General features: G+C 44.0%; 1 protein-coding gene across 3 annotated transcripts in view; it reads right to left on the bottom strand.

Moving 5' to 3' along the window:
- Window positions 1-13962, bottom strand: part of CRCP (CGRP receptor component) — a 39677-nt gene extending 25715 nt beyond the window's left edge. For all 3 annotated transcript variants that reach the window (XM_070064752.2, XM_002722281.6, XM_070064753.1), the window contains exons 1-2: window positions 13840-13962; window positions 281-317 (exon numbers count right to left, since the gene is read on the bottom strand). Coding sequence is in view for 1 of the 3 variants with exons in the window: in XM_002722281.6 (XP_002722327.1) it covers window positions 281-317; window positions 13840-13847 (45 nt within the window). In the remaining 2 variants the exon portion in view is untranslated. The remainder of the gene's footprint in view (window positions 1-280; window positions 318-13839) is intronic.
- Between the last annotated feature and the right edge of the window lie 2601 nt (window positions 13963-16563).

Below are 16563 nucleotides of genomic sequence, written 5' to 3'. Positions count from 1 at the left end.
AAAAGCACCTGGCTCCTGGCTCCTGCCATCGGATCAGTGCGGTGCGCCGGCCGCGGTGGCCATTGGAGGGTGAACCAACGGCAAAGGAAGACCTTTCTCTCTGTCTCTCTCTCACTGTCCACTCTGCCTGTCAAAAAAAAAAAAAAAAAAAAAAAAAAAAAGTGAAAACCCAAATGAATCCAGTAATTTCTAACTAAATCTAATTCAACAATCCCCAGAAGTAAAGAGATACCTTTCTGGGAGAAAAACATATACAACAGTCCACTTCAAAGCCACTTACCTCATAGTTACTGAGCAGTGCAGAATTGGCATCCTTCCTGCAAAAGAAAAGTAAGTTATTATCAGTCCAGGCTTATACCCTTCTCTGGGTATTAAATATCATAAAAGAATCCAGTAATCCAGTTCAGCAATTTGGGGACTACATCCTAAAACTGAGAAATGTCCTAAATCCTACATGGTTTAGCAGGTTGTAGACAACTTCAGAGTGTTCTTTCTTTTTTATATCCACAGCATATCACACACCCATCACCAAGCAGATGATTAAAATACTATACTTGTCCCAATTCTATACAGGCAGAAGTATGAGTTCCGGAAGGAAGAAGTTGGGGGCAAAAACCACAAAGGGTGAAGGAGTCAATAAATAGTGGGGGTGTTAGAAATAACACCCTCCCGAACCCATGTCTTCTCCCCATACAGCATCAGCCTCCCATTAGCTACTGACTTCTTTGCAGCCAAGTCCTTACACTGAATCAACAGAAAAAGTCTTTGTCTTAATATTAACATCCCACTGCCAAGTCCAGCAACGGTCAAGAATCCCAACATCCACTAAATGCCAAAGGTATTCATCTTCTATGTCAACTCAACAAGCAGAGTTCACTTGTTAAACAGTGGTTAAAAGCCTGATACCCTTGTGTGACAGCTGATCAAGGCAACACATTATATTGTGCGTGTGTGTGTGTGTATAGTGTGATGTGACTTATTAAGTTATAACAGATCTGTTCTATAATATCACATCAGAAAGTATTGTTTTAGCAGTCTAGAGGTAGCACAGTTTGATAAGAGTTTTGAAATCAGACAAATTTGGGTTCATATTCTAGTTCTGCCCATTAAAAAGGGTGTGAATTAAAGTGAGTTAAAGCAAAAAATGGGAATAAGCTACTATCTAGAAGTGTAGCACAGATTCTAAATTCAGCTCCACTATATATAAACTGTGTGAATATGGGCAAGTTATTATCTCTCTCTGCTTAAATTTCCTCATCTATAAAATGGCAATTATAGTGTCAACCCTGTAAGATTGTTTACAGTCTGACACTTGTAAAGAACCTGAAACACAGTAAGTGCTCAATAAATGCCATTATTACTACTACCTGTGCTACTATGAGCACCATAAACTCCTCCTACCTCATAAAACTATGATGACGAAATGAGACTACGTATTTTAAGTTTAGCATCATTCTTGGTGCTTAGTAAGATTTCCATAAGTAGGGACTATTAATTTTTTTAAAAGATTTATTTGAAAGTCAAAGTTACACAGAGAGAAGAGAGGCAGAGAGGTCTTCCATCTGATGGTTCACTCTCCAACTGACCACAATGGCTGGAGCTGTGTGAGCAAAGCCAGGAGTCAGGAGCTTCTTCCGGATCTCCCACATGAGTGCAGGGGCCCAAGGACTTGGGCCATCTTCTACTGCTATCCCAGGCCATAGCAGAGAACTGGATCAGAAGTGGAGCAGCCAGGTCTCGAACCGGTGCCCATATGGGATGCTGGTGCTTCAGGCCAGGGCATTAACACGCTGCACCACAGCACTGGCCCCGGGAATATTAATTTTTAAAGATATTATCTCACTTAATTCTTATCAAAAATTCTGTGATGTAGGAACTATTAGTATGGTTCCTACTTTACAGATGGTGAAACAGAGGCTCAGAAACAGTAATCTACTGAAGGTTACACAGTAAGAAACCTAAGTGAAGCAGATGATAACTAAGGAATTCTGAAAAATGAGACTGGATTGGATGAATGGAAATTAGTAATTAGAATCCTAAAAATTCAGGTGGAGTACTATGGATCTGACATAATGTGTGACAGGGACTTATTGTATGTTTTAAACCAGGAATGGGGCCAAATGATGAAAATGATGGCACAAGATTTCAAAGCATGGGCCAACTAGATGAGTAATTTTCCCAGTCAATAAACAGCAAAACTAGCAGGTGGTTCACCCAGGATGGACCCAAGCCTGACATTGCCAGCATACTGATGTCAGCTTAGCAACCGAATCAACACGTGAAGCTTACCAAATGCCACCAGTGATTCAACAACTAGTTACAATTTCACAGTACAATGTTGCCCAAATGATCACTACTGCATTCAGATCACAAACATAACATATAACAAAAAAAAAAGTGGTATGTGTATTTGGGTTATTTGGCCTAGTGGTTAAGATGTTTGCATCTGGGCCAGTACCATGGCTCCATGTGGGTGCCCGGTTCTAGTCCCGGTTGCTCCTCTTCCAGTCCAGCTCTCTGCTGTGGCCTGGGAGGGCAGTAGAGGATGGCCCAAGTGCTTGGGCCCCTGCACCCACATGGGAAACCAGGAGGAAGCTCCTGGCTCCTGGCTTTGGATTGCCGCAGTGCCAGCTGTAGCAGCCATTGAGAGGTGAACCAATGGAAAAAGGAAGACCTTTCTCTCTGTCTCTGTCTCTAACTCTACCTGTCAAATAAAAAATAAATAAATAAATAAAAAGATTTTTGCATCTGGTATCAGAAGCCCTAGGTTCCATTCCCAGCTCTGGCTCTTGATTCCAGCATTCTTGCTAATGTGAAACCCGGGAGGCAGCAGTGACAGCTCAAGTAATTGGGTTCCAGTCACCCAAGTGGGAGACCTGGATTGAGTTCTTGGTTCCTGGGTGTTAGACGCATTTGGGGAATGGACCAGCAGAGGGGGGAGTTAGCTCTTATTCTCTCTCTCTCTTTCTCTCTCTCTCTGCCTTTGCCTCTCAAATTAAAATAATAACAAAAAGAAGCAAACAAAGGAAGGGCAATGCACAATTAGTGTGGTACAGTTCATCTGAAATTGAAAATGACATATCCAGCCACATGCCATCTTTGTCCACTTAATCAGGAAGTCAGCCTACAAAGGCTTCCTCCTTCATTTGCTTGAAATTGAGTTACAACTCCCTGTGCTCTCTAAAACATAAGGCATTAAAATATCCCTTCCCAAAACAGCTGACTGGGGAAAATAAATACAAACATTTTGCTTCAGGGCCAATGGATCTATCCCAGGTGCCATTGTTAAAACCTCATTCTCAAATCACAACCCCTCCTCCATCATGCAGAGAAAGGTGTCCTTGGTCCCTCCAAGTGACTACTCCATTACTCAAATAATTATTCTTAATGCAAGAATCAAAAGAATAGCATCTGCCTTTTCTAGAACCAATACAACAAAGGAGGAAAACACATATATTTTAATGAATCTTGTTTTGGAACCAAGAGAACAATGGATATTTACACAGGTGCTGAGCAAAAGCTCATTTACTCATTGAATTTTTTTATTAGGATGATAAATAACTTTTCAGTTCAGCTAAATACTTAGAAGAGATGCCAATACATGCTAGACCTTCATTTATTCAATAAAATGTCAATGGGTACACTATCCACCTCTTATGACGTCCTAAATGAACTCTATGTAGTGGGGGAAAAATGTAAGGCAGTTTTTATCCTCAAGAAGCTACTGCAACCACCACAGGTGACAGGTTATTGGGAACAGGACACAGCAAGATCAGGTGGACATCAACTTATCAGGTTATCCAAATTAACAGCACCAATAATGGTGATGCACTAAGACAGACAGATCCATTATAGCAATCCTGCAAAAATGTTAAATTTTAATCTAGTCATAACAATATAATTAGATGATTCCAAGTTGAAGAACATTCTTCAAAATACCAGGTTCTAAGTATCACTGTCATCTGTCACAATGCCAATGTCATAAAAAGAGGCTGGGAAACTCTTCTAGATTAAGGGAGATTAAAGAAACACGACAATTAATGCAATGTGCAATTCTCACTGGATCCCAAAACAGATGGGGGCAGGGGGAGTACCAATCAGAAGGGCATTACTGGGGCAGGGAAAGAAATTTTAGTAACAGTACTACAGCTGGATCAGGCTATTTCCTGGCTGTGATAACAGTATTGCAATTGCAATAGAATGTCCTTTTTCTTGTCTTTTCTTCTTTTTTTTTCTTTTGACAGGCAGAGTTAGACAGAGAGAGAGAGGGAGACAGAGAGAAAGGTCTTCCTTCTGTTGGTTCACCCCTCCAAATGGCCACTACAGCCGCCACGTAGCACCAATCCAAAGCCAGGAGCCAGGTGCTTCTTCCTGGTCTCCCATGCGGGTGCAGGGCCCAAGCACTTGGGCCATCCTCCACTGCCTTCCCAGGCCACAGCAGAGAGCTGGACTGGAAGAGGAGCAACTGAGACAGAATCCGGCACCCCGACCGGGACTAGAACCCAGGGTGCCGGCACCGCAGGCAGAGGTTTAGGCATGTGAGCTGCGGCACGGGCAGAATGTCCTTCTTCAAGAAAGAATGACACTACATAATGTCTACAATTCTCAAGTAGCTCAGTAAAATATATGTATGCATGGGTATAGGAAGAGAAAGTTTAACTCATGTACAAAAGAAACGAGGCAAATACTGAAGCCAAAATGAAATGGTACTCTTTTTTGCAATTGTTCCACAGGTTTGAAGATTTTCAAGCTAATAAACTGAGGAAAATGGAAATGTAAAACTAAAGGAATTTTATAAGGCTAAAAAATTATTATAACTTATAATTTGAGGATATAATAAATTTTCCCATTGTCCTTTACAGCTATTAGAATCTGACAATGGACACATCTATGAATTATAAGTTTTCAAGCTGTTGATCCCTATAGAACAGGAACTGTCTGCTCTGTACCATATAATACAATGTAATACATACACATGCAATCAGACTTCTAGAAATTGTCCACCTACACAAATATTCATATTCCCCTATAGGACTTATAATAGAATGCCACTGGTTTTATTTACAGATGTATAAAACAAATATTACAAATGAATTTTTAAAGTCTACAAGGGTACTTCAAAGAGTTTATGGGAAAGTGGAATTAAAAGTTTATTTTGGGGGGCCAACACTGTGGCACAGCAGGTAAAACTGCCACCTGTAGTTCTGGCATCCTATATTGGCACCAGCTCAAGTCCAGGCTACTCCACTTCTGATCCAACTCTCTGCCATGGCCTAGGAAAGCAGAAGATGGCCTAAATCCTTAGGCCACTGCACCCATTTGGAAGACCCAAAAGAAGCTGCTGGCTCCTGGCTTCAGATTGGCACAGCTCCAACAGATGTGGCCAATTGGGGAGTGAACCAGAGGATAGAAGATTCTCTCTGCCTCTCCTTCTCTCTCTGTGTAACTCTGCCTAAAATAATAAAATAAAATACTAAAATAAATAGAATAGAATTAAAAAAATAAATAGAAAAAAATAAAATGAAATAAAATAAAATAAGACTTCTGAATCTACAAGGGTACTTCAAAGAGTTTATGGGAAAATGGAATTAAAAGTTTATTTTGGGGGGTTGGCACTGTGGCATAGCAGGTAAAACCTCCACCTGCAGTTCTGGCATCCCATATGGGCACCGATTTGAGTCCTGGCTACAACACTTCCCATCCAGCTCTCTGCTATGGCCCGAGAAAGCAATAGAAGACGCCCCAAGTACTTGTGCCCCTGCACCCATGTGGGAGGCCTGGCAGAAACTCCTGGCTCCTGGCTTCAGTTCAGTCCAGCTGCAGCCTTTTGGGGAGTGAACCAGCAGATGGAAGACCTCTCTCTCTGCCTCTGCGTCTCTGTAACTCTGCCCTCCAGATAAATAAATCTTTAAAAAGGAAATCTTATTTTGAAATCCATGCACACAAGGGGTCATCAAAACATTCAGGGTAGGGGCCTGCACTGTGGTGCAGTAGGTTAAACTGCGGCCTGTGACATCAGCATCCTATGTGAAGGCCAGTTCAAGTCCCAGCTGCTCCACATCCAATCCAGCATCCCTACTAATGTGTCTGGGAAAGCAGTGGAAGATGGTCTAAGTATTTAGGTCCTTGCCACCCAGGTGGGAGACCCAGATGGAATTCCAGGCTCTTGGCTTTGGCTTGGCCTAGTCCTGGCCCAGTCATTGCAGCCATTTGGAGAGTGAACCAAATGATGGAAATTCTCCTCCCCACACCCCCAATTCCGTCTTTCAAATAAATAAATAAATCTTAAAAAAAATTTAATCTTCAGAATTACTGAGAATTCAGGGTAATTATATATTATGTAAAAACAATATAAGGGTTTCAAAAACTTTTTGCTCAGTTGCTTGACGTTGACTTGCTATTTGAAATTTAACCTGTCAAATCTGCTTAACTTGCTGAGCCAAATTAATAGATATAAACAGCTACTTTGGAAAACTGGATTCTGAATAAACAGAACACGATGATCTATTGACTTTCCTTAAAAGCACACACATTCACAAAAAAAGCTCACACAAACAGTGCCTATTAATTGCCACACAGTGAACTCTTACGAACGGAATGACGACCAGAATTGCTCAAATTCTCCTTTGTTCAGCCTATGCTATTGATTCAAGTGATGTTTTCGGTACAAGACAACTAGGTAGCAGACACAGTCAAAGAGCAATTTAACCTATAGTATTCTCTTGGGAGCTAGTAAACAAGCATCTTTTCTCTGGTCCGTTACGGAATTGTTATACTACCTAACTTTTTTCAATCTCAGTACTTCCAGCTGTAAAATGAAAGAAATCCTGACACAATCTCAAAAAGATGGTAGAGAGGATAGTGGCTATCTTCCTAACTATGTATATTAAAGTTCAAAAATAAGAGTGAACACAAGACAGGTATATAAGTTATCTCAAAGGGTTAAAATGGGCAAACACCTTATATATACACACACAGTTCACAGCTTACAGCGGTTCAATCTAATGATTTTTTTTGACTTTATGATGCTGTGAAAGTAATATATATTCACAGGAAATCGTACCTCAAACCTCAAATTTGATCTTTCCCTATGCTAGATCTTTTCCTCTGTAGAGCAGCGAGGGGTAACTCTCAGTCAGGCACAAGATCACAAGAAGAAACAACCAATACTCCCCTGTGTATTTATTTATTTGAGAGGTAGAGTCACAGAGAGAGGGAGAGACAGAGCGAGAAGTCTTCCATCTGCTGGTTCACTGCTCAGATGGCTGCAAAGGCTGGAGCTGGGCCTATCCAAAGCCAGTGGCCAGGAGCTTCCTCCAGGTCTCCCACATAGATGCAGGGACCCAAGCGCTTGGGCTATCTTCCAAGGTTTTCGCAGGCCATTACCACAGAGCTGGATCCGACTGGAGCAGCTACAACTTGAACCAGCATCCATATGGGATGCCGACACTCCAGGCAGATGCTAAACCTACTACACCACAGCATAGACCTCAACGTTTTGTGTTGTTAAGCTATGCCATACAGAACATTAGGTATACTGAGTGCATTTTCCATTTATGACATTTTCAACTAAAGATGGTTTTATCAGGGTATAACTTCTGCGTAAGTCAAGAGGCATCTGTATGGAAATACTTCACTTTGCTATGATATTTTGTATCTTTTTACTTGAGAAAAATAAGTTTTTAAAAGATGGTCAAGAAATATTTTTTTTAAATTCTGTCATTAAGGCAAATAAATCACAAATATTCTTCCTTTTAAAAAACTTGGGGGGGGTTGACTCTCACTGGGATTAAACATGACAATAGGTCTGATCTGATTTCATCATCATTTAAAAAAATCATCTATTATTTTTCACTTTATGTTTCTGTGTGGGAGCAAACTGTTGAAATCCTTACTTAATGTATACTAAGCTGATCTTCTGTATATTAAGATAATCGAAAATGAATCTTGATGTGAATGGAAGGGGAGAGGGAGTGGGAAAGGGGAGGGTTGTGGGTGGGAGGGACGGTATGGGGGGGAAGCCATTGTAATCCATAAGTCGTACTTTGGAAATTTATATTCATTAAATAAAAGTTAAAAAAAAAAAAAAAAAACTTGGGGGGGGAGAAGGCAGCACCGTGGTGTAGTGGGTAAAAGCCACCTGCTGTGTCAGTATCCCATATGGGTACCAGTTTGAGTCCTGGCTGCTCCACTTCTGATCCAGCTCTGTTATGGCCTGGGAAAGCAGTAGAAGATGGCACAAGTACTTGGGCCCCTACACCTACATGGGAGACCTGGAGAAGCTCCTGGCTTCAGATAGGCTCAGCTCTAAGCCACTGTGGCCATCTGGGGAGTTAACCAGCACATGGAAGACTTTTTCTCTTTCTCTCTGCCTCTGCCTCTCTGTAACTCTGCCTTTTAAATAAATAAATAAAATCTTAAAAAAAAAAAAAGCCAACAACAAAAAACTTCTGGGGGCAGGCATTGCAGTGTAGCAGGTTAAGCCACCGCCTGCAACGTAGACACCCCATAGGGGCACCACTTGTGTCCTGGCTGCTCCACTTCTGGTCCAGCTCCCTACTAATGTATCTGGAAAAGCAGCAGAAGATGGCCCAAGTGCCTGGGTCCCTGCAGCCACCTGGGAGATCTGGAAAAAGCTCCTGGTTCCTGACTTCAGGCTGGTCCCGCCCTGGCTGTTGCAGCCATATGGGGAGTAAACAAATGGATGGAAGCCCTCTCTCCCCCTCCTCTCTGCAACTCTAGCTTTCAAATAAATAAATAAATCTTTTAAAAAATTTTAAAACCATCTGGTGTCTGTCTTTATATACTTTTACATACCCCATAGCTGAAAAAAAAAATAGTAAAAATGTAAGGGAGTGTTTCTTTCAAGCCTCCACGCTACAGGTCCTAGGAGCGTCTGATAGAGACCCAGTATGTATTTACTGAAGAGTCAAAGGCCCAGAGAGGGGTCACAACTCATGTTGGAGACCAGGCAGCAACCAGAAGTGAGGTCTCCAAACCTTTCCACTACAGGGGCCACTCCACTTCTAAATCATACATCCACCTCAGAAAACCTCTTTTTCCCATAAACTACAAAATTGGTTTTTTTAAAGATTTGTTTATTTGAAAGGCACAGTGACAGAGAGGAGGAGAGACAGAAAGAGAGAGGAAGAGGAGATCCTCTGTTCATTGGTTTACTCAATTGTCTGCAACAGCCAGAGCTGGGCTAGGCCAAAGCCAGGAGCCAGGAACTCCATCCTGGTCTCCCCATGCGGGTGGCAAGAGCCCAGATCCTTGCATCATCATCTGCTGCCTTCCTAGGCACATTAGCAGGAAGCTGAATTGGAACTTGAGCAGCTGGCACTCCCAAGCAATGCCTCAACTTGCTGTGCCACAATGCCCACCTACTGCAAAATTCTTGATTGATTTCAGTAAGTCACTGACTCCTTGGGAGAAGCATACAGGTTGTTACAGGAGTAAAAACCCTAGATTCAAACTGTTTCATTTAGGAAATCAGAAAATCTATATGCCCAGAAATTAGGATATTAGTTAATTAATTTATAGTTATTAAACTAATAAAGTTTTGTTATATTACTTCATTCAACAAGTATTTCTTGAATGCCTACTGTGTGCCAGACATAGTGCTAAGCACTAGGTAGACATATATTGGTCCCTGCCTTCATGATACTAAACAACTAAATACTTCTATTATTAAAACTTGTGGCCAGCACCGTGGCTCAATAGGCTAATCCTCCGCCTGCGGCGCCGGCATACCAGGTTCTAGTCCTGGTAGGGGCGCCGGACTCTGTCCTGGTCGCTCCTCTTCCAGTCCAGCTCTCTGCTGTGGCCCAGGAGTGCAGTGGAGGATAGCCCAAGTGCTTGGGCCCTGCACCCACATGGGAAACCAGGAGAAGCACCTGGCTCCTGGCTTTGGATCAGCGCGGTGCGCTGGCCGCAGCAGCCATTAGAGATGAACCAATGGAAAAAGAAGACCTTTCTCTCTGTCTCTCTCTCTCACTCTCCACTCTGCCTGAAAAAAAAAAAAAACCACTTGTAATTTTTTTAAAGATTTATTTATTTGAAAGAGTTACAGAGAGAGGAGAGGCAGAGAGAGAGAGAGAGAGAGAGGTCTTCCATCCAATGGTTCACTCCCCAATTGGCCACAACAGCCAGAAGCCAGGATCTCCCACGCGGTGCAAGGGCCCAAGGACTTGGGCCATCTTCTACTGCTTTCCCAGGCCATAGCATAGAGCTGGATTGGAAGTGGAGCAGCCGGGTCTCGAACCGGCATCCATATGGAATGCCAGCACTTCAGGCAAGGGTGTTAACCTGCTGCGCCACAGCGCCGGCCTCAAAACTTGTAATTATTTAAGCAGAAAGTAAACCAAGGCGATGAGAAAGGGAAAAAAAAAGCCGGGGTGGGGGGTGGGGGGGACTGATTTTGGACTGACTAAAGAGCAAAGGCATCTTTAAAGAGACACTCCATCTGATAAGGGGGCAGGGCAGGAGAGTTATACCAAGGAGAAGGAATAGCAATTCAAAGATCCAAAGGGAGGAATGGGCTTGGAAAGTCAGAGGAACAACCTGACAAATTGTGTACTTTGAAGGGGATGACAGTGACAGAGATACAGCTGAGGCAAGGTTATACAGGGTCTTGTAGGTCCTAGTAAGAAGTGCAGATTTTCTTCAAGGACAATGGAAAGCCAATGAAGGGTTTTACACAGCAGGTGACCCGATCCAATTAATATTTAAGCTCACTCTGGTTGCTACATAGACAAAGCAGTGAGAGCCAAACAGCTATTTACTTAATCCAGACCAGAGATGACAGACTAGAGTTAACAGTGGAGCTGGTGAAAAGTAACCCTATATTTAAAATGTTTGAAATGTAGAGATGACAGGACTGGCTGATGGTTATGGGTATGGAAAAGGGGCTAGGTTTGTGCTTTAAGTAACAGGAAAAATGGGAAAAGGGGATCAGAAATGTATTTCAGGGAACAATCAAGTTATAGATGATTAAAATGACCAAGTGAGAGAAAATAGAGAGAAAGCCTCCCAGGACTAAGAAACATTTAGATGCCAAACAAGGGAGGAAGGGCAGCCAGGGAAGGACACTGGGAGGTCCTTGCTGTAGAAGACAATCCAGGAGAGCCTGACACAAGGCCAGGAGTTCTAGCATTTCTCTATCAATTGATGCTGAGGGATCAAGAAAGCTGAGGCCAGAAAATCAGTTTTGGATTCGATAAGACAGAGGCTCAAGTAATCTTCACAAGAGCCATTTCTGCAATAAGGATGAGTCCAACAGCAGGCCAAGTGAATTAGGAGATATAACAATTTTCAAGAAGTTTTGCTGTGAGGGGAAGCAGAAGTGTTGGGCAATAGGTGGGCAAGAATAGGTGAAATAGAAATAGGTGAGGACGAGGGATTGTTACAAGATGTACGCTATGGGTATTAATTTGAGTGCTCAGTGTCTCCCAAAGGCCCACCTGTTAAATATCTGGTGCCCAAAGTCTTATGTTAATGGCACTAAGAGAGTAGAAACTTAATCCAGTTATGATATTTGAAGGCAGAGCCTTTGGCAACGGATCAAATTGGGTCATTAGATTTCAACCTCCATTATTAAAGAGACCACATAAACATGCCCATTCCCTGTCTCTTGCAATATGATTTGAGGATTCTGCCAACATGAACGCCATCACCAGACACTGAACCAATGAGATCTACCCCATCTTGGACTGTGAACTAAAGAATCCTTCTCTCTTTATAAAATTAATTGCCTCAGGTATTTCATAAAAAGCTGACCAATACAATGTATAGGTTGAACTGGCCTGTATACTGATAGGAAATACTCTGGTAACGTGGGAAAATTAATGATGATGGCTTATATTAATTTATGAATGATTTCATGTTGCAGGCTAAACCCCATTAGTGGGTTGCTTGCAAACTTAATTTAGTGGGTCAACTTTTAGTAAACTAGACAACAGCAGAGTAAACTGAATAACTTAAAATATGGACCTGGGGCCAACACAGTGGCATAACAGGTAAAGCCACCGCCTGCAGTGCTGGCATCCCATATGGACACCAGTTCGAGTCCCGGCTACTCCACTTCCAATCCAGCTCTCTGCTATGGCCTGGGAAAGCAATAGGAGGCCCAAGTCTTTGGGCCCCTGCACTCGTGTGCAAGATCCAGAAGAAGCTCCTGGCTCCTGTCTTCGGATTGGCACAGCTCCGGCTGTTGCGGCCAACTGGGGAGTGGACCAGTGGATGGACAACCTCTCTTTCTCTCTGCCTCTCCTCTCTGTGTAACTCTGACATCCAAGTAAATAAATAAATCTTTTTTTAAAAAAAGTATGTACCTAGGCCAGCACCGCGGCTCAGCAGGCTAATCCTCCACTTGCGGCGCCAGCACCCCGGGTTCTAGTCCCGGTTGGGGTACCGGATTCTGTCCCAGTCGGTGCTCTTCCTGTCCAGCTCCCTGCTGTGGCCCGGGAGTGCAGCGGAGGATGGCCCAAGTCCTTGGGCCCTGCACCCGCATGGGAGACCAGGAGAAGCACCTGGTTCCTGGCTTTGGATCAGTGCGGTGCACCGGCCGCAGCACGCCGGCTGCAGCGGCCATTGGGGGGTGAACCAACGGAAAAGGAAGACCTTTCTCTCTGTCTCTCTCTCTCACTGTCCACTCTGCCTATCAAAAAAAAAAAAAAAGTATGTACCTGTCATTTCCGTTTTATATGTAAATAGTGAAGTTAAAGTAAAAAAAAAAAAAGTCTGGGGACCAGCACTGTGTCTAGAACGTTTACCTTCCACCTGCAGTGCTGGCATCCCACATGGGTACCGGTTTCTTCACTTCTGATCCAGCTCTCTGCTATGGCCTGGGAAAGCAGTAGAAGATGGCCCAAGTCCTTGGGCCCCTGCAACCACATGGGAGACCCAGAAGAAGCTCCTGGCTCCTGGTTTCCAATTGGGCCAGCTCCAGCCATTGCAGCCATTTGGGGAGTGAACCAGCGGATGGAAGACACCTATCCCCCTTCCCCTCCCTCTCCCCGCCTCTCTGCCTTTCAAATAAATAAATAATTCTTTATTTTAAAAAAAAAAAAGGTCTGAAAACCACCAGTTCATAAATCACTAACCACGAAGCAAAAATTTAACCTAAAGGAAAATGTTTTCATCGGTGCCACAGAAAACACAATATAGACATGCCTACAAGTTTACACCAATCATGTAAAAAGCCACATGCAGAGTAGAAGCAAAAGTTTCTATCTGTACTCGGTACGATGAGGAAACATGGAAAAGATCACGTGGCGTTAAATTGCTGGAACTTTTACTCCTTGCTTATACCGTGCACACACCCGCCTCGTACTGCTTCTGATCCAGTCCAGATACAATTCCTTCTCCCAGAAGCCCCGCCCCCTCCCCTAAAGGGCCGATAGCTCCTCAGCAAACTCAGATGCCACCTCTTTGTGAGGGTTTCTCAGGAGCCCCCTACCCCCAAGCACAGCTCTGTTCCAACCCGCAGCCATCTCTCAAGGGCTTTATGCTTTCCAAGTCCCCGCTCGGAAACCAGGTCGCGCTGCCACTGGGACCCAGGAAAGGCCAGTAAATGAATGAGGGAGGGAGGAGGCCCACTGAAAGCCAGCCGACCGAGTCTCACTGGGCCGGGCGCCCCAGACACCGGGAGCGGAGGTTCAGCGCGGCAGAGCGAGAACCCCCGTCTTCCTCGGTCCTCCACTCCCAAGACCCGGCCGTCGCCGCTGAGCCGGAGTCGCCGCTGAGCCGGAGTCGCCGCGCCCTCAACCCTGTCTCTAACAGCTCTCGGCTCCCAGCGGTCTAACCGTCTCCAGCCGTGCACCCAGACCCAAAGCTTACACTTCCATGTCGTCCTCGCGCCCTCGGCCCCAGCAGCCTGCAGATAAGGAGCCAGCCGCGGCGCCGCCGCAGCTCCCCTAACCTACACAGCACTCGCGGCGGTCGCGGGCCTCCGCGGTGCACGCTGGGATCGCCGCGCTGCACGCCGGGATCGTGGTGGAGCCGGGAGGTTCTCGCGGCCGGGCGCCGCTCGCCTGGCCGAGCGGGCTGTCTAGCGTCTGCGGACGGGACTTAAGCAAAGTGTTTTCACGAGTTAAGCTTCCGAAGGCGTGGTCGTTTTTGTAGGCCTTTGCAGTGTTAAAAAAATCCCAGGGCGGGGGCCAAGAGGAGCTGTGCTCTTCTTCGGATCCAGCTCTGCTATGGCCTGGGAAAGCACTGGAAGATGGCCGAGTGCTTGGGCCCCCGCACCCGTGAGGGAGACCCAGATGAAGCTCTTGGCTCCTGGCTTCAGAGTGGCCTAGCTCTGGCCCTTGTGGCCGTTTGGGGAGTGAGCCAGCTGATGGAAGACCTCTTTCTCTGCCTTCCCCTCTCTGTAACTCTGCCTTTCAAATAAATAAATCTTAAAAAAAAAGAATAAATAACCTTAACCTGAACAGGCTGTGTCTGAGCCCTGGGGCTGGGGCTTTTCTCGGAGTTTGCCCAAAGTACATTATCTTTCTTGAGGAAAGATGCGCAGGATGGGATTTTTTTTTGCTTGGAAATAGCCAAAATGCCCAACAATGGAGAATTGATCATGCTTCAGCCATGTATGTAGGCATGCAAAGTGGATAAACACAAAATGGAATATTACTCAGCCATAAGAAAGCATGGAGTACTGACATTTGAAACAAAATGAAAGGAATTAGCATTATGCAAAGTCAAGCCACAGAAAGACAAATACATGTTTTCGCTCATATGTGGAATATATACGCATGTGTGTATAGTAAAAATGTGGATGCCATATTATTTGGTGTATATTTATAAATGTTGTCTTCACGATTTATATCCCTACACAATAATGCAGCCTTATTTCTTCATTTTATGATCTTTGTCATGAATCCCATGTTATATTAATATATCCACCCCTGATTTCAAAAAATATGAAGTATATTTACAAATGAAGTGAATATGGAAAAGTGTTAAATGAAACGAATATGGAAAAGTGTTAAAAAATAAATATATGTATGCTCAGTGAACGCTATACTCCTCTGTATTCTTTGAAATATTACAAAATAAAAACATTTTCAGGATAGGATATTTAGGAGCTGGCACTGTGAGCTCAGCCTCCACCGCAGCACCAGTATTCCCTGTGGTGCCAGTCAGTGTCCCAGCTGCTTCACTTCCAATCCAGCTCCCTGCTATGGCCTGGGGAAGCAGTAGAAGATGGCCCAAGTGCTTGGGCCCCCGCACTGATATAGGAAACCTTGAAGAAACTCCTGGCTTTGGATAGGCTCAGCTCCAGTCTTTGTGGCCATCTGGGAAGTGAACCAGCAAATGGAAGACCTCTCTCTATGTCTCTCCCTCTCTGTAACTCTACCTCTCAAATAAATCAGTAAAATCTTTGAAAAAAAAAAAAAAAGGCTACTTAAAAGATGCAAGTTGATGTGGCGTGACCTAAAAAAAATCATATAGGAAAAAATTACCTAAAGGTATTGGGAGGTATAGCCATTTATGTGTTAAAAACAACTGGGAAGGTTGATGTCTTTTGCCTTCTCTATATGTTGATATGTTTGAAGTGTTTTTTAAAGACTGGAAGGCAATATGGCAGAATATGAACAACAGCAGGATGGTAAGTCAGTTGCTACTTTTCTGTTTTTTTAAAATATACATTTTGACAGCATATCAGTTATCATTTACTAAGTTCATTCTTTTTGCAAGGCTTTTGCTAAGCACTATGTTATTCCGTGATATTAACAGTGCAAGCTTTGCAGTTAGCCAGCCTGTGATCCATTCTCCTCCATCACTTTCTTTTTTTTTTTCTTTCTTTTTTCAAAGATGTATTTCTTTGAAAGGCAGAGTTACAGAGACACAGAGAGATTGATCTTCCATCCACTAGTTCACTCCAAAATGGCCACAGTGGCCAGGCCTGGGCTGGGCCAAAGCCAGAAGCCTGGAACTCCATCCAGGTCTCCCACATGGGTGGCAGGGGCCCAGGTACTTAGGCCATCTTCCCCTGCTTACCCAAGTGAAATAGTAGGAAGCTAGTTCAGAAGTAGGGCAGCCTAGAGTCTAACTGGTGCCCATATGGGATGCTGGCATCACAAGCTGCAGCTTAACCCACTGTACACAACACCAGTTCCGAAAAATGCATTTTCTTAAAACATTTATTTATTTGAAAGGCATAGTTTTAGAGAGAGGCAAAGAGGAAAAGATCTTCCATCTGCCCAAATGGCCACAATGGCCAGGGCTGGGCCAGGCCAAAGCCAGGAAGCTGCAACTCTACCTGGCTCTCCCATGTGCCAATTTCCACTGCTTTCCCAGGCTCATTAGCAAGGAGCTGAAGTGGAGCAGCAGAGACATGAACCGGTACCCATATAGGATGCCGATGACACAGGTAGGGGCTTTACTGGTATACCACAATGCTGGCCCAGAAATACTTTTTTCAAATAATCTAACTTACTTTAAAAAAAAAAAAGATTTATTTATTTATTTGAAAGGCAGAATTACAAAGAGGCGGAGAGAGAAAGAGGGAGGGAGAGAGAGAGAGAGAGAGAGAGAGAGAGAGAGAGGTCTTCCTTCCATTGG

Source organism: Oryctolagus cuniculus, chromosome 19, assembly GCF_051225735.1.
Source record: "Oryctolagus cuniculus isolate XC-2025 breed Fujian yellow rabbit chromosome 19, ASM5122573v1, whole genome shotgun sequence".
NCBI lineage: Eukaryota > Metazoa > Chordata > Mammalia > Lagomorpha > Leporidae > Oryctolagus > Oryctolagus cuniculus.
The sequence above is the reverse complement of the archived record's forward strand: the minus strand, read 5'-3'. Positions and strand labels throughout refer to the sequence as shown.